At 54.5% G+C, this 17,244-nt stretch overlaps 2 protein-coding genes across 3 annotated transcripts; one reads left to right on the top strand and one right to left on the bottom strand.

Moving 5' to 3' along the window:
* Window positions 1-38: 38 nt before the first annotated feature.
* NELFE (negative elongation factor complex member E) lies at window positions 39-6,466 on the bottom strand. Its single transcript, XM_045541744.1, has 11 exons — window positions 6,360-6,466; window positions 5,836-5,918; window positions 4,111-4,180; window positions 3,876-4,021; window positions 3,367-3,441; window positions 3,206-3,243; window positions 2,708-3,027; window positions 2,451-2,595; window positions 2,233-2,287; window positions 1,877-1,979; window positions 39-210 (listed from the first exon to the last, which is right to left on the bottom strand). Exons 2-11 carry the CDS (start codon window positions 5,908-5,910, stop codon window positions 113-115), a joined length of 1,125 nt encoding a protein of 374 aa, XP_045397700.1. The 5' UTR covers window positions 5,911-5,918; window positions 6,360-6,466; the 3' UTR covers window positions 39-112.
* Window positions 6,467-6,549: 83 nt separating this feature from the next.
* On the top strand, window positions 6,550-17,219 carry SKIV2L (Ski2 like RNA helicase). Of its 2 annotated transcripts, none has more exons than XM_045541734.1 (28): window positions 6,550-6,678; window positions 6,756-6,859; window positions 7,685-7,794; window positions 7,898-8,015; window positions 8,111-8,225; window positions 8,345-8,419; window positions 8,642-8,695; window positions 8,795-8,985; window positions 9,150-9,278; window positions 9,517-9,662; window positions 10,007-10,153; window positions 10,282-10,366; window positions 10,551-10,657; window positions 10,960-11,106; window positions 11,184-11,280; window positions 11,441-11,653; window positions 11,766-11,876; window positions 13,356-13,586; window positions 13,983-14,120; window positions 14,278-14,415; window positions 14,854-14,958; window positions 15,255-15,402; window positions 15,496-15,622; window positions 15,797-16,007; window positions 16,149-16,259; window positions 16,338-16,556; window positions 16,740-16,880; window positions 16,975-17,219. In XM_045541734.1, exons 1-28 carry the CDS (start codon window positions 6,657-6,659, stop codon window positions 17,173-17,175), a joined length of 3,741 nt encoding a protein of 1,246 aa, XP_045397690.1. In that variant the 5' UTR covers window positions 6,550-6,656; the 3' UTR covers window positions 17,176-17,219. The 2 variants fall into 2 exon arrangements, with proteins under 2 accessions (XP_045397690.1, XP_045397691.1); XM_045541735.1 differs by having other exon boundaries at window positions 6,603-6,678; window positions 16,959-17,068.
* Window positions 17,220-17,244: the final 25 nt, after the last annotated feature.

Below are 17,244 nucleotides of genomic sequence, written 5' to 3' on the forward strand. Positions count from 1 at the left end.
TCCCAAGTGCTGAAAAACCAGAGGCTGAGGGAAATGTGTGAGCTTCCACCTCAGTGTTTTACTGAGACCAGCATTGGGGGCATGTGAGGCACAAGGAATCCAGCTCCATTCCCTAGAAGCCATCCACAAGGTTTTCCTTGTAGATGTCATCACTGTAGACAATCTGGGTCCTCTTGTCCCGGTGGCAACCCTTAGGGCTGTTCTGGACAGCTAGGGAAGGAGGAGAGAGACAGGTAAGACCTAAGGGAGATCACTGATCAGACCCGAGGCCCAGAGCCTGACTACCTCACTCCTGGCCGCTGCCCCCTCGTGGCCAGAATGGCCTTTCTCCTCTTAGCCCCCTTGAACAGTGGCCCCCAAACCATTGCCAAGGAGAGTGGAAGCTGTTATTGTGACACACATGGACATTGTGACGAATGTTTTGCTCTTACAAAACCCCCAAATGTGATTGCTGAGACATGCAAATAACATTAACATGCTACTTTTAGTATGTCACAAATTAAAAATCAGAAACTCTCTGTGGCCCTTTGTTGATATGCTGGTCAATTCTGGTTCCCTCCCTTTGTCTGCAGGGCCACTCTCGCTCACTTCTTTTTGTCTGCAGGGCCCTTCTTTCTGCTCACTCTTTTCCCAGGAAACATCTATTTTCAGGTAAAATGGGTTATTCACACTAGGAAATGCTACTGCCCCACAGAGCTCATCTAGGGCGTAGCTTTGACCCTCAGCACTGTCCCTTGAGTCTCTAGCTGTTTCTTCCTCTTCCTCTTCCCTTCTGCCACTGGACACTTCCCTTTCTTCACCCCATCCAAGGATTTCATCCCCACCACCCTGGGGCTAGAAAGAATCCCACCCATGCCAGTCCCCCTCTCTGTGATCTCTGTACCCCGACACTGCAGACCACTCCCTCCTTCTCAAAGCATGTGTCCTTTGGCTTCAGTGGCCCTGGCCCCTCTGGTGCTGCTCCCAGCCCTCGGTCCCCTCCTGCCTCCTTTGCTGCATCCTCAACATCAGCCTGACATGTCAGGAGAGCTGGGGACATGTGGGGCATGAGTACAGTCCTGCTTCCTAACATAGTCCCTAATATTCCTCAAGCCCGGTCCCAGGTCATTCTTTTTTCCAAAATCAGTCTCCCCTGATGATACTGTTTTGTAGGCCACCCAGTGATGTGGATGACTTTTTAACCTTTTTTTTTTTTTTTTTTTGAGACGAGTCTCACTCTGTTCTCCGGGCTAGAGTGCCATGGCATCAGCCGAGCTCACAGCAACCTCAAACTCCTGGGTAGTTGGGAGCAATCCTCCTGCCTCAGCCTCCCGGGTAGCTGGGACTATAGGCATGCACCACCATGCCCGGCTAATTTTTTCCTATTTTTAGTTTGGCTAATTTCTTTCTATTTTTAGTAGGAACGGGGTCTCGCTCTTGCTCAGGCTGGTCTCGAACGCCTGAGTTCAAACAATCCTCCCGCCTCAGCCTCCCAGAGTGCTAGGATTACAGGTGTGAGCCACCATGCCCAGCCTAACCTACGTTTGCATTCCTCACCTCACACCTGAGTTTCAGATCCCTAATTTTAAATATGAAACCTACTTTGCACCCTCTCAAAATGAGCAAGCCTCATGAGATGCTCGTCTTCCTCACCAAACTGACGCCAGCTCCCACTTTCTTACCTGTTCTAGTCATTGCTTTGAGAGTTGTTTTCAATCCTTTTCTCTCTTTCTTCCTTTACCTCTAACTAACAGAGCCTGGCAATTCTCCTTCCCATTTCCATAGCCTCCACACAAATTCTGACTTCTATCCCCTCCAGGGAATCCAGGCATGTGTGGGGGAACAAAAAGAAGGGGTAGGTTGTGGAAGAGAGGGTAGGAAAGAATCCAATTCTTACCGAGGGAGCCCCAGACAGATTTGCCAGTAGCAGCGTCCAGCATGGGCTGTTTGCGGGCTATGTTCACTTTGAGCTGCACAGACTCCACCTGGGTCCCGTTGAGCTGGAGCAGAAGAGGGGAAGAGGCAGAGGATGGGGGAGGAAAGAACATTACAGAAAACCAAAGAAGTTGTCCCAGGGGTTGCTATCCCGGGAGTAGACTGAATAGGTATCTGAGAATGGAAGTTTTTCTGTGTGAATAGGGAGAGACTTTCTCTGTCAAGAGGAACCAATTTCCTCCTGGCTCCCAGTTATTTTAAGGAGCAAACATGAGGATGGCAGGAGGGATGGGAAAAACAGATCTGGGAAGTCCCAACCTCAGCAACAGCCTGATCTGCTGACTCCATCTTTTCATAGGTGACGAAGGCACAGCTGGGGTAAGAGAAAACAGGGTCAGTGGAGGACCTATGGACTCTTCTGGACCCAACCAAACTCAGTGCTCACAGGTTGCTGCAGGCAGGGCAGCCTCCGCCCCCAGGTCCCACACCCCAGGGATCTCCCAGGACTGCTCATCATGCTTCGTTGTCATCCTTACTTTCTGGGTGGGTCCATGGAGAGGTCAATGATGTTTCCAAAGGGAGAGAAGGCCCCACGGAGGAGGGTGGGTGTCATGTCTTCCCCGTACACATAGAGAGTATTCCCCTTCCGTGGGGCCCGGCGTTCAGGGAACGAGTCCGACCCTGTGGGATCAAGAATCACAGTGACAAGACACAGCCCATCTCACATTCCATTTAGTAGGACCCACCTAAAGCCTAGCTGAGGTCATCTTCCCCTCCAGCCATGATCACTCACTGCGGAAAGGGCCCTCTCGGTCTCGATCCCGCTCTCGGTCTCGATCCCTGTCCCGCTCCCGGTCTCGATCCCGATCCCTGTCCCGTTCGCGATCTCGGTCCCGGTCTCGATCCCGCTCCCGATCTCGGTCCTTGTCCCGGTTCCTCTCATGGCTGCGGTCCCGGCTGCGGCTTCGGGGAGGGGGGGTTGAGGAGCGGGCACCACCACGTTCTTCGTAGCCCCAGTCAAAGGTTCGAGGGGGGCCATCACCAGCCCCCGTGCCCTCTGCCTCTTCTCCATCTGGTCCCAGTTCTCGAAGCCGATCGCTGGAAGACACAAAGCTGGGGAGAAGCAGGCAGTGAAGATCAAAGAAGGCTTACACCTCCTCCTCCCAGACCCTGTGGAGACTCAACATGCCCTTGTCGGCCCAGCTCCTTCCACTCTGTGTCACACCTCCCCAGGACTTAGGCAATCAACCCTGCCGCCAAGTGGGCCCAGTCCTATTGCTAACCCTCTAACCTCTCATACAGAGATTTCCTCTGGGGACGTCTGGACGACTGAAAAAGAAACCAAGAACAGTTAAGATCATTCCCAGTTGTGGACATGTGGTCCAAAATATGTGGGTCTTTCATTTTCCTCAATCCCCAGCCCCTCACGGACAGAGAATTAGGAACCATTACCTCCTGTAGGTCATCATCAGCAGATATGCTCCTCTGGAACGGCTGGAAAGTGGGGACTGGTCCCTTCTCGGGGTCCTGGAGAGGTGGCAGGGACCTGACTCAGCATGGGAACAGGAAATGTTCCTTTCCCCTCACTCTCTTCTTAGTTTTCTCTATTTTTTCTTTTAATTCTATGTACATTTCTTATTTGACTATATAGTACTTTTTATAAGTGACCTGACACATACGTATTTAGTTTACGTAAATCTCTCCTGAATCTGATGATTTTCAGCCCATTCAATCCGTTAGAGCAAAACATTCCAAGAACTAGAATCTAATTTACAGAATGTGCACAATGGAGAAGAATTTAGGAGTCAGCCAGTTTTTTCATTTTACAGATAAGAAAACCGAAACTCACAATGGTTACGGCAACTTGCATTTCTTTCCCCCTAAACCCAGCTCTATTCCAACCTGGGGGGATGTCCTCTCAAGTCAGGGGTCCCCTGAACAATCCTTCTGCTTGTGCTCACCTTTAACTTCCCCTCTAGGGTTCGAGAACGTTTGAAGCCTGAGTTCTTGGTCTCAGCCTTGATGGCACTGATGGCTCCTGACTTCACCAGCTGCTTTGCCTGCTCTGTCGCTGTGGCTGTGTCCACCACAGGCTGCTCTGACAGTGCTTGAGAGGCAGGGGAAGAGGCGTTACATTGGCTAGGTCAGCCCCAAGCAGCCCACTTCCAGTCCATTCCCGTTTTCCCTGTCACTCACAGCGTTTGACACCACCTTGGCTGGCTGTGCTGCTGCTACTTTGCTTCTTCAGAGCCAGCAATGCCTTTTTCTGGGAATGAGGGTGAGAAGAGAGGGGTCAGTGAGGGCCAGCCCCATGGGTGCATCACTCCAGAGACATCTTTCTCAGTGTCCCCAGAGTGGTGCATTGAGGCAGCTTTGCCTTTCACATCTGGTCCCAGAGATCATGTACAATGCCAACAATACCTAATCTAGCCAAACCATGGAATCCAGAGATTTCCAGAGTCTCACTTTTTTTTTTTTTTTGAGACAGAGTCTCATTCTGTCCCCTGGGCTGGAGTACTGTGGCATCAGCCTAGCTCACAGCAACCTCAAACTCCTGGGGTCAAGTGATCCTCCAGCCTCAGCCTCCCTAGTAGCTGGGACTACAGGCACATGCTACCATGCCCAGCTAATTTTTTCTATTTTTTGTAGAGACGGGGTCTTGATCTTGCTCAGGCTGGTCTCAAACTCCTGAGCTCAAGTGATCCTCCCGCCTTGGCCTCCCAGAGTGCTGGGATTACAGGCATGAGCCACTGTGCCTGGCCTAGAGTCTCACATTTTTGAAGCTGAAGACAAACATTTCGATCACAGACTGGAGCTCCAGGATATAAACTGTGAGTTAAGTATGAGCCTCTGTGCCTTTCTTGGGGACTTCATTCATCCATATCCTACATATTTAATGAGACCCAGTCATGATTTTGTAACAGGGACATTCAGAAGTCTAAGTGTGGCTCCTGTCCTCAAGAAGCTTACAGTCTGAGACATAAAATGACTAGTGTGAATTGCCAAGAATGATTATAAGAGGTGCAGATTACTCACACCCGAAAACAAGTAAGAGTTTCTGATGCTTAATGGCTACTAAATTAGGCCCTGGGTAGAATCTGCACAACATAGAGGGAAGAGGAGTATTTTAGACAAAGAAAACAGGGTGGCAAAGATGCAGAGATAAGAAGGCCTTGGGAATGCATGTTTTGGCAGTAGTGAATAGTTCTATTTGACTAGACAGGGATGCCAAGCTAAGGTTTTGGGGTTTTGTTATACTGACAATAAGAAACCACTGTGGGTTTTGAGAAAGACAGGGAGCAGAGTTTAGTGTTTTCAAGAGATTATTTTAGCAGGAATGAAGAAGTCTGTTCAAAAAAAAACTGAGGAACCTGATGACAGACCATTATAACAGCCTAGATGAGTGTCAGTAAAGCCCTGCTCTGGGGAATACACAGCAAAGAATAAACAGGTTAAGTTACTTAAAAGAAGAAACAAGAAGACTTGGCAAATATTTGGCTATACAAATAGTGGAGAAGCGGGAGATGAGATTTTGAGTTCAAACACATGGGAGAATTGAGTGTAGTCAGTCCGATGTGGAAGATCAAGAATATCTAGGAAGGTGACAGCTTCAATTTTGAGTATCTGAAGTTTATCAGTAAGACACTGGATGGAACTGGAAAAACCAAACTTGGGGATCACCAGCTCTTAGATGGTATTAAAAATCACAGGAAAGAGAGACAACTCCATGGCAGACTACAAAGAAAAGAGAGAAGGCCCACACCAAGACTTGGGAAGGCCCATCCCCTGAAGCTACACTATGAGGTGATACGTCCCCACGTATGTGCCAGAAGAATCCCCCATCCCCTCACACTCACCCCAGGTGTTCTCAGAGTGCAGAGTCTGTGAAAGGTTGCGCCATGTCCACACACACTCCCTCACCTTTTTCTTGAGTTTGTTGAATTTCTTCTGCAGAGCCTCCTCCTCCTCGCTCAGTCCGGGGGGTATCACCAACATGGTGGCTCCTGGTTCAGGGGCAGGGCCCAAGACATCTTTCTCCACTGTTACCACCCAGGGTTCACACGCTGTCCACGCTGCACCCAACCCCACCCCTCCAGGCCTGTCCACTCCTGCTTGTGGCCTTTCCCTAGCCCTTGCTTAAACCAGGTTGCCATCCAAAGCTCCCACTCGTCGGGACCAACCAGCATTCCCTCTTGTCTCCAGGGATCACAGACACCAGCGCCTCGGGGGACCACGTGGCCCAGGGAGGGGAAAACACCCCCTCCGTCGCCCAGACGATGGCACCCGACCCCCTTGCCCCCGCTAGGGTTAGTATGGCCAACCGGGGGGTTCGAACAGCAGAGGAGGCAGCAGAATCCGCGCAGCGTTCTCAGAGCAACGCAACGGGGAAGAAGCAAGAAGAGACTCGGAAAAAGGGGCGAAGGGTGAGGAGAAGAAGGCCTTACCTGAGGGGGGCGGCAACCAGACCCCCACGGTCTCGGGCGGCGCCCGCGCTGGCCGCCGATAGCGGTCTCAGAGCGATGACGTACGAGAGGCGGGGAACGCGGTAACCAAGGCGGCCCGCGGCGCACTTCCGCCCGGCCTTCCACCGCGCCACACCAGCCCTCCGCCGCGCCAGTGCACCCTCGCGGCGGGTACTATGCCGGAAGTCTCCTCCACTTCCGCCCGTTCCGGGGCGGGGCTTATTCGCCGCTACGACTCGCTGCACTTCCGGGCTGCTAGGCAGCTGCGGTGGTTCCAGGATGATGGAGGCTGAGCGACTCGGTGAGGGGAAGGGGCGTGGAACGCAGTAGTAGACAGGGAATGACCCCTGACCCCTGACCTCTGTCGTCTCCCCGTAGTGCTGCCTCCGCCGGATCCCCTGGACCTGCCCCTTCGGGCCGTGGAGCTGGGATGCACGGGGCGCTGGGAGCTGCTGAACGTGCCTGGGGCTCCAGAGAGCACAGTGAGTGACTTTTAACCTGCATTTAGTCTAAACCTCCTCCGCCCTCCTCACAGTAGGATCATCTAGCATGACCTCGCTTCCCGTGCCTGGATACCTGTCATCAGTGAGTCCGAGCTCATGTGAGGACAGAGCAGGGGATACCTTAGCTCTGAGAGCTGCTTTTTCAAGTGTGTCTTTTCAACTTGGAGCTCCCTTCTTCTGTCTCCAAGCACCAGGGCACTTGGTGATTGAGATGCTAGGCTTTGAGCCCTGACTCTTCCTCCGTAGGTCTGAGACCTCTTTTTCTGAAATCAGTGATTCTCAAATTTCAGCGTGCTTCATGATTAGCAGGGGAGCTTTTTAAAAGTGCAACTTCCCAGGACTTTTGGAAAATGTTACTTCAGCCTGATTGTTCTAGTTTGTTTGGGACATCTGCCATTTTTGATCTAAACACAAATCCCGGCAGAGCATGGTGGCTCACGCCTATGATCCCAGCACTTCAGGAGGCCTGAGATGGGAGGATCTCCTGAGGCCAGGAGTTTGAGACCAGCCTGGGTAACATAACAAGACCCAGTCTCAACAACAACAACAACAAAAAGAAATTAGCCGGTTGTGGTGGCACTTGCATGTAGTCTTAGCTATCTGGGAGGCTGAGGTGGGAGGATTGCTTGAGCCCAAGTGTCTGAGGCTGCAGTGAGCTATGATCATGCCACTGCACTGCAGCCTGGGTGACAGAGTGAGACTCTATCTCTGAAAAAACCAAATAGACACAAATCCCATCACCTCTTTTGTCTACATTTTACCATTTTTACTTACCTAATGCCTCTCCTCTTGCCCTTGTTTTAGCTTCCCCATGGCCTCCCTCCCTGTGCCCCAGATCTGCAGCAAGAAGCAGAGCAGTTGTTTCTGTCGTCCCCAGCCTGGCTGCCTCTGCATGGTGTGGAGCACTCGGCCCGGTGAGGAGTCTGGCTGTAGGGGCCTGGACTAGGGAGAGGGGTTATTGAAGGAGTTGGGACAGGGGGAGAAAAAAGACCCCAAATTTACTTCTTTTCTCTCCAGAAAATGGGAGAGGAAGACAGATCCCTGGTCTCTCCTGGTTGCCCTGGGGGCCCCTGTCCCATCTGACCTACAGGCCCAAAGACACCCAACCACAGGCCAGATACTGGGCTACAAGGAGGTAAGAGGTCAGAGGCCATGGGAAGCAGAGTTGGGAGAAGGTAAGGGGGTTAGAGGCAAGCTCAGTCTCACTGGGGCTGTGATCTGTTGCCTCAGGTCTTGCTGGAGAACACAAACCTGTCGGCCACGACCTCCTTGTCTCTTCGCCGGCCTCCAGGGCCGGTCTCCCAGTCCCTGTGGGGAAATCCAACACAGTACCCCTTCTGGCCAGGTGACTCTTGTGGAGATGGGATGGTAGGAGAGGGAGCGCTTAGTCTCCGGGGAAGGGTTTCCCACTCATCTTGTGTTACCCTCGTCCCATGAATCCCTGTCTGTCCACCCTTTCCCCAGGTGGGATGGACGAACCCACCATCACCGATCTGAGCACTCGGGAGGAGGCTGAGGAGGAGATAGACTTTGAGAAAGGTGAGGTGGGGCTCTGAGTCTGAGCACTTCCGTGCCTTTGAGCAAATTAGAGAAAGGTGTCCTTTCCGTAATATCCTTTACTGTCATCTGCTGGGAAAGTGTCACAGCAAACATCCCCGTCTGCAGTGTCTGTGCTGTGAATGGTATCCTTTAGGTTTATACGACTTACAGCTGGCACTCCAGTGTGCAGTGGCCCTGGTTCTCTCTCTCCCTGTCCTCTAGATCTTCTTACTGTTCCACCTGGTTTCAAGAAGGGCGTGGACTTTGCACCAAAAGGTTAGTTTTCGTCTCGTGATGGAAGTGTAGGAGGAGTAGAGCCCTTTTACGGAGCAGAGAAGGAGGTGACAAGGTCTCCCATTTCGCCTTGCTCCTCAGATCACCCCACTCCAGCTCCCGGGTTGCTCAGCCTCAGCCGTCTGCTGGAGCCTCTAGATTTGAGTGGAGGTGATGAGGATGAGAGTGAGGCAGTGGGACAGCCAGCAGGTCCCAGAGGGGACACTGCTTCAGCCTCTCCCTGCAGTGTTCCCCTGGCCCGAGCAAGCAGCTTGGAGGACTTAGTGTTGAAGGTCAGTGGTTCTGACGGTGGAGGCAAGAGAGGAGAGACCTTGCCACAAGGGAGGGTGGGTTGGCTCTCTTGGGCCTGAGGGGAAGAAAGGGACATCTTTGGGAGGAATGGTAATTGAGAACTCTCTGGCTGTATCTTTGTCACTCCTACCCCTGGCTTTTCCAGGAAGCATCCACAGCTGTATCCACCCCAGAGCCCCCAAAACCTCCACCTCAGGAGCAGTGGGCCATTCCCGTGGATGTCACCTCCCCTGTGGATGATTTCTACTGCCTCATTCCCCAGCCAGCCTTCCAGGTACCGGGGCTAGTCCTTGCTCGCTCCAGCACTCTTGCTGGCTCAGACCCTGGCGCAGCCTCCAGCCTGCCCCTGCCTTCTGTCTGCCACAGGCCGTGCGCCTCCCAGCCGAGTCTTGGTCCTCAGCACCAGCCTCGCCTCGCTCTGCTCTCCTCCGCTCTGGCCCGCGTGCCCTACGAGCAGGAGGCAGGAAGGCCCCCTCCTTTTTTCAGCCCCCATGTATTTCTCTCTCTGACAGTGGGCGTTTGAGCCAGATGTGTTTCAAAAACAGGCCATCCTGCACTTGGAGCGGCATGATTCTGTCTTTGTCGCAGCTCACACATCTGCGGGGAAGACAGTCGTGGCTGAATATGCCATTGCCCTGGCCCAGAAACACATGACTCGGTACAAGTTCCCTCCCCAGCCTCCCCTTCACCAGGGCCTGTTTTCTCTACATCCTCCGGCATCTGCTCTCTCCCCCGCCTTGCTACCTCGCCCTTTAGGTGAGAGGGTCAGGGGAGAGACTGAGAAGGAGCCCTGACAGAAATGAGAGGCATGGTGGGACAGAGGTTAGAAGAATGACCTGGTCATTTCAGGAAGGGGTGGGGGACAGAATTTTCCCAGAGCCGCGTCGTGAAAGAGAATGTGAGGGTAGTTTGGGTGGAGAAGGGGAGCACCCGTGCTTCTGGGGCGTCCTGCAAGCGCTCCGTGTGCGAGTGGAGGTGCTGACCGCGAGTCCCTCTCCCCAGCACCATCTACACTTCGCCCATCAAGGCCCTCAGCAACCAGAAGTTCCGGGACTTCCGGAACACGTTCGGGGATGTGGGGCTGCTCACTGGGGACGTGCAGCTGCACCCGGAGGCCTCCTGCCTCATCATGACCACAGAGATCCTTCGGTGAGAGATGGGCACTCGGGACAGATGGACTTTTGGTTGGGAGGATGAGGCTGTTCCAGAGCATGCTGGCTGAGGAGGGGTGGAGACAGGAGATGCGGGGGAGTTAGCCCTCGGCCTCTTCTCCCCAGCTCCATGCTGTACAGCGGCTCAGATGTCATCCGGGACCTGGAGTGGGTCATCTTTGATGAGGTTCACTACATCAATGATGCTGAGGTAAGGGGTAGGGAGTCCCCTAGGGGCCTCCTGTGGGACCAGTTGAGCAGCTCTGCTATTCCACACACCACGAGGACCTTATTGCCTTCTTTGCCCCCACATGGAACCCTGTGTCCCTTCTCTAGGGGCAGAAGGGAAGCACCTTCTGTACTCTTGGTGACCTCTCTTCCCTCTCCGTGCCCAGCGTGGGGTCGTGTGGGAGGAGGTGCTCATCATGCTGCCTGACCACGTCTCCATCATCCTGCTGAGTGCTACCGTCCCCAACGCCCTCGAGTTTGCTGACTGGATTGGGTGAGACGTGTGTCCTGGGGTGCCGGGTGGAGGGCCTGTGGTGTTCCTTGGTTGGCACGGGGATAAGGCTGCCACAGCAAGGACAGTGGTCAGGCCTTGGGGGTAGCAGGGAAAAGGGTTGGGGCTGGGGACACGTCCCATCTGGGCAGCTGCAGGATATCGACATGGGATGGTGGGGGACAGCCTTCCATTCTGGGTCTCAGAAAAAACTGAGTGTGGTCAGAGGGGATGGGGAACGAGGTGGGCACGTGGGTTCCTTTCCACACTCCCACCCCTGGCCTGCTGCCCTCTCTTCCCTTCAGGCGACTGAAGCGTCGCCAGATCTACGTGATCAGCACCGTTGCCCGCCCCGTCCCCCTGGAACACTATCTCTTCACAGGGAACAGCCCCAAGACCCAGGGGGAGCTCTTCCTGTTGCTGGACTCCCGAGGAGCCTTCCACACAAAGGGGTGAGCTTGGAGATGGGGGAGGGAGTCTAGGCTGGACCCCCAGCTGGGTGTGACGGCCACCCCTCCCTGTGAGCCAGGTACTACGCAGCTGCGGAGGCCAAGAAGGAGAGGATGAGCAAACACGCCCAGACCTTTGGGGCCAAGCAGCCCACACACCAGGGGGGGCCTGGACAGGTGAGAGCTAGGACCTGCCAACACCTGTTTCTCCCCCGTCTTTTCTTCCCTTGTCCCCTGGAGTTCTGAACTTGAGCTTTGAGCACTGCCCCACTTGACACTGCTTCACCTCCCATTGGTTCAGGCACTCAGCCTCTGCCCCTTCCCCCTCCGTCCCCAGGACCGTGGAGTGTACCTGTCCCTTCTGGCTTCCCTCCGCACGCGTGCCCAGCTGCCTGTGGTGGTGTTCACCTTCTCCCGGGGCCGCTGTGATGAGCAGGCCTCGGGCCTCACCTCCCTTGACCTCACCACAAGTTCAGAGAAGAGTGAGATTCACCTCTTCCTGCAGCGCTGCCTTGCTCGCCTCCGTGGCTCTGACCGCCAGCTGCCCCAGGTGCGCCTTTGTGTGTGTGTGTGTGTGTGTGTGTATACAGGCACGGACCTGGGAGGCTGGGGGGATAGGGTGTGCCAAGACCCCATCCCTGACCGTGGGCCTTCCCCCAAAGGTCCTGCACATGTCAGAGCTCCTGCACCGAGGCCTGGGTGTGCACCACAGTGGCGTCCTGCCCATCCTCAAGGAGATCGTGGAGATGCTCTTCAGCCGCGGCCTGGTCAAGGTATACACGGTGGTGGGAGAGGGACTCCCCAGGGTACTTGTTGTCCCTTTAGGGGCTGCCCAGGGGGCAGAGGGGCAGAAGTTTAGGCAGGTCAGTGCAGTGGTTAAGAACCTGGGCTCTGGATCCAGAATACCTGGGTTTGAATCCCAGCATCACCATGTTTTTGTGGTATGACCTTGGACAAATTACTTAACCTTCCTGAACTTTAGGTTTCCCAGCTTAAAATGGGGATGCGTAAGTTAAGAACAGGTAGTTCTCAGAAGAGAAACCTAAAAAGCTAGTGAGCATATGAAAAGTCATCAGTAATCAGAGAAATGCAAATTACTCATGACATACAACCTTACAGCTTTAGACTGATAACATTTAGGAAGCTGGCTACTGCCAAGGTGTTTCCAGAGACACCGGAGACTATAGGATTCTAGGGATCCTTGTGCAGGTGTAGTCAGTTTGGAGCGCACCTTGGCAGAGCAAGTATGACATACTCTTTGACCCTAAATTCCGTTCCTGGGTACATACCACAAAGAAATTCTCACCCTGGTCCATGAGGGAACACTATGCTCTTCTTTGTTCGATACAATCTTTTTTATTTTTATTTTTTTTTATTTTTTGAGACAGAGTCTCACTCTGTTGCCCAGGCCAGAGTGCCATGGCGTCAGCCTAGCTCACAGCAACCTCAAACTCCTGGGCTCAAGCAATCCTTCTGCCTCAGCCTCCCAAGTAGCTGGGACTACAGGCATGCGCCACCATGCCCAGCTAATTTTTTTTCTATATTATTTTTAGCTGTCCATATCATCTCTTTCTATTTTTAGTAGAGATGGGGTCTCGCTCTTGCTCAGGCTGGTCTCGAACTCCTGAGCTCAAACGATCCACCCGCCTCGGCCTCCCAGAGTGCTAGGATTACAGGCGTGAGCCACTGCGCCCGGCCTGTTTAATATAATCTTGTCCATGGTGGCAGGGTGGTACCAGGGTGCCCTTTCCTGGGAGAGAGGGTAGGTAAATGTGGGGGAAGCACCCCACGGAGTGTTCTGTGGTATTTGGAAGCAATGGGTTAGGTATAACCACTGGATGGATGTTGTGACACCATGTGGAGAAAAAGAAGAAAACAATCAGATATATAACTGTCTTTTATGTGAGTTATAGACTATAGGCACACAAAGCAAGACACGTTTTGCAATAACACATTCGCACAAAAAGGTGCTTACTAAATGCAATACATGATAAATACAATACACTAAATTAAGATGGGAGTGGGATATGGGGATAAAAGGAAAGAACTAGGTAGCTAAGTCAAATGAGGAAAATGATCGTACCTACCCTATAGATTTGCCTGGATTGTTAAATGAGATCCCACAAGTAACAGCCTGGGACTGTGCCTTGTGCCTACCTAGCGTTGGCTACAAAGTAAGGTGGGTTTGGCCGAGGCCAGGGGTGTATGTGTCTAGTCCCTTTGCTGATCCTCTCTCTCCCGCTCTGTCCCAGGTCTTGTTTGCCACGGAGACCTTCGCCATGGGTGTAAACATGCCCGCCCGTACAGTGGTGTTTGACTCCATGCGCAAGCATGATGGCTCTACCTTCCGGGACCTGCTTCCCGGGGAGTATGTGCAGATGGCAGGCCGGGCGGGGCGGAGGGGCCTGGACCCCACAGGCACTGTCATCCTGCTCTGCAAGGGCCGCGTGCCTGAGATGGCAGACCTGCACCGCATGATGATGGTGAGCAGACAGCGTGAGGCCGGCCAGGCAGGGCTCCAGCTCCGGGACCTGCTAGGTTCTCTCTTCCAGCCCTCTTTCTCTCTCCTCTGACTTTTTAATATTGCTTGGGAGAAACCAAGGTAGGAGTGAGCAAATCTAAGCATGAGATTGGAGTCCATCGCCTCTAATTTTTTCCCCTGTGACTACAGAACTAGATGGGGCCTTGGAGAGTCTATTTATGTTGGTTTGCTCCCTTATGTTACAGAGGAGGTGAGCAAGTGGTTTGTCGAAAGCCCCATGGTTGCAGAGCTAGGGCCAGGAGTAGATCTGATGAGGGTAGACCCAGTTAACCAGATGACTGCTTGGGGAGCAGTAGGGCCCACCCCAGTCTCACGGGCTTCTCTGACCTGGCTCCAGGGGAAGCCGTCCCAGCTGCAGTCCCAGTTCCGCCTCACATACACTATGATCCTCAACCTGCTACGGGTGGATGCCCTGAGGGTGGAGGATATGATGAAGAGGAGCTTCTCTGAGTTTCCATCCCGCAAGGACAGCAAGGTGAGGATGCTGGGGTGACCACTATATAGAGCAGGAGGTTGGATGAAGCCAGGCTGGGAAGAGGTGGGCATCTGGAGGCCTGTGTGGTGAAGGTGGGGCGTGTGGCACACAGGCCTGGAGACTCCCCTTTCACAGCCTTTCCCCCACTTCCGCTCAGGCCCATGAACAAGTTCTGGCTGAACTGACCAAGAGGCTGGGGGCCTTGGAGGAGCCTGACATGACTGGCCAACTGGCCGACCTGCCTGACTATTACAGCTGGGGGGAGGAATTGACAGAGACCCGGCACATGATCCAGGTGAGCAAGTGTGAATGTTGGGGCTGGGCGCGGTGGCTCACGCCTGTAATCCTAGTGCTCTGGGAGGCCAAGGTGGGAGGATGGCTTGAGGTCAGGAGTTCAAGACCAGCCTGAGCAAGAGTGAGACCGCATCTCTACTAAAAATAGAAAAACTAGCTGGGTGTGGTGGCATGTGCCTGTAGTCCCAGCTACTTGGGAGGCTGAGGCAGGAGGATTGGTTGAGCCCAGGGGTGTGAGGTTGCTGTGAGCTAGGCTGATGGATGCCATGGCACTCTAGCCCGGGCAATGGAGCAAGATTCTGTCTCAAATTTTAAAAAATTGTGAATGTTGGGGAGATGATGGGGGAAGGGAGGAAGAGCACGTGTCACTCTGGGTGCTCCTGAAATTAGCCTGGGTGTCTGTCCCCATGATACCTCGTCCTGTATCCCTGTTCTTCAGAGACGCATCGTAGAGTCTGTGAATGGGCTGAAATCTCTCTCAGTGGGAAGAGTGGTGGTGGTGAAGAATCAGGAGCATCACAGCACTCTGGGTGTGATCCTGCAGGTGAGGGAGTTTGGACCCCAGAGGGTGGGAGAGAGCAAGCCTTCTCGCCGTCTCCCCACTTGGCTAGGGGCAGGTTACAGTCACCACGGGGCTCCCACTTTTCCCTCTTGCCCTCCTTTCACCCCTTCCCATCACCAGCACTTCATGCTCACCTTCCCCTCCCCTCGAGATGTCTGCTATGATTGTGACTTGAGCTCTGCAAGGTCTTCCTGATCCTTGCCAGAGGGTGGGGTCTGGTCTCTGCCTCTAATGTCTACTCCTCACATCCCCTTTCCTGGCCTCCCTGACTCCCCCAGGTCTCCTCAAACTCCATCAGCAGAGTATTCACAACCCTGGTCTTGTGTGATAAGCCCGAGTCTCAGGACCCACAGGATGGGGGGCCAGCCACTCCAGATGTCCCCCACCCAGATGACCTCGTGGGATTCAAGCTGTTCCTGCCTGAAGGTGAGAGTGAGGGCGATGCCCGGCTTTTGACAGTGGTGTAAGCAGGATGCCTGGGTCTGTGGCAAGCTCTGACCTGCTCTCCCCTTTTTGCAGGGCCCTGTAACCACACTGTGACCAAGCTCCAGCCAGGAGACGTGGCTGCCATCACCACCAAGGTGCTCCGGGTGAATGGAGAGAAGATCTTGGAGGACTTCAGCAAGAGGCAGCAGCCGAAATTCAAGTCAGAGATGCTGGGAGGGGCATGTAGTATGGGGTAGCAGGTGGGGGGTCTCCCCCAGGCTGAGGGAGACCATGAAGTGGGGGGCTGTTTGAAAGGGTCTCCCGCAGCCTGAGGGGGTACTTCTATGGGAGAGAAGCCTCTTATTCGAGAGATCAAGACCTGCTGCCTCTTCAGGAAGGATCCTCCCATCGCAGCTGTGACCACTGCTGTCCAGGAACTGCTGCGCCTGGCTCAGGCCTACCCAGCAGGACCCCCCACCCTTGATCCTGTCAACGACCTGCAGCTCAAGGATGTGTCAGTTGTGGAGGGTGGGCTCCGGGCTCGGAAGCTAGAGGAGCTGATCCGGGGGGCTCAGTGTGTGTACAGCCCCCGTTTTCCTGCCCAGGTAGGGCCCTGGATGCCAGCTCCCAAGCTAGGAGAAAGGGCTTTTCCTCCCTGGTCTCTGTAGATTGCTGTCCCCATCTCAGCCCCTGTCCTCAGTGCACCCCTGCTGAGGCACAGGAGGCCGATGGGTGGCTCTCTGCAGTACCTGAAGCTGCGGGAGCGAATGCAGATACAGAAGGAGATGGAACGGCTGCGATTCCTACTGTCGGATCAGTCGCTGCTGCTGCTCCCTGAGTACCACCAGCGAGTGGAGGTGGGAGGAGCAGGAGTGGGGGCTGGGGGCTAGGGTGGAAGACAGCAGGCTCCCCAGTACCCACCCATTCTCTGGCAGGTGCTCCGAACCCTGGGTTACGTGGATGAGGCGGGTACCGTGAAGCTGGCAGGGCGGGTGGCTTGTGCCATGAGCAGCCACGAGCTGCTCCTTACTGAGCTCATGTTTGACAATGCACTGAGCGCCCTGCGGCCTGAGGAGATCGCAGCCCTGCTCTCCGGGCTGGTCTGCCAGAGCCCTGGGGACCCTGGGGATCAGCTCCCGAGCACCCTCAAGCAGGTAGAGGACACCACCCCTCTCTCCCTGCCTGGGCTGTTGCGTTCCCAGCCCCCTCCCCCAGGTATTCCCCAGGTGACCCCTTCCAGCCCTGTAAGTGCCCCAAGGGTGAGAATGGCCTCTTCCTTGATCTGGGCCTCCCGTCTCAGAGCAGGAAGGCAGGCATTAACTTCTTCCCCTCTGCAGGGAGTAGAACGTGTCCAGGCTGTGGCCAAGCGCATTGGTGAGGTCCAGGTGGCCTGTGGCCTGAACCAGACAGTGGAGGAATTTGTTGGGGAGCTGAATTTTGGGCTGGTTGAGGTTGTGTACGAGTGGGCCCGGGGCATGGTGAGTACCTAGGGGTTGGGGTTTTTACAGACAGCTGTCTGGGGAGCGGCTGCCCAGGCAGAGCATGTCAGTCCTCAGCCTGCTCTCTCCACAGCCCTTCTCTGAGTTGGCAGGGCTCTCGGGAACCCCCGAAGGCCTGGTGGTCCGCTGCATCCAGCGCCTGGCTGAGATGTGCCGCTCGCTGCGGGGGGCAGCCCGCCTGGTAGGAGAGCCTGTGCTGGGTGCCAAGATGGAGACAGCGGCTACCCTGCTACGGCGCGACATCGTCTTTGCAGCCAGCCTCTACACCCAGTGAGTGGGCCCTGTGTAAAAATGTGATAATAAAACAGCAGACCACCATGTGTGCTTGACGTATTGGATGTGG

This window comes from Lemur catta, chromosome 2 (assembly GCF_020740605.2).
Source record: "Lemur catta isolate mLemCat1 chromosome 2, mLemCat1.pri, whole genome shotgun sequence".
Taxonomy (NCBI): domain Eukaryota; kingdom Metazoa; phylum Chordata; class Mammalia; order Primates; family Lemuridae; genus Lemur; species Lemur catta.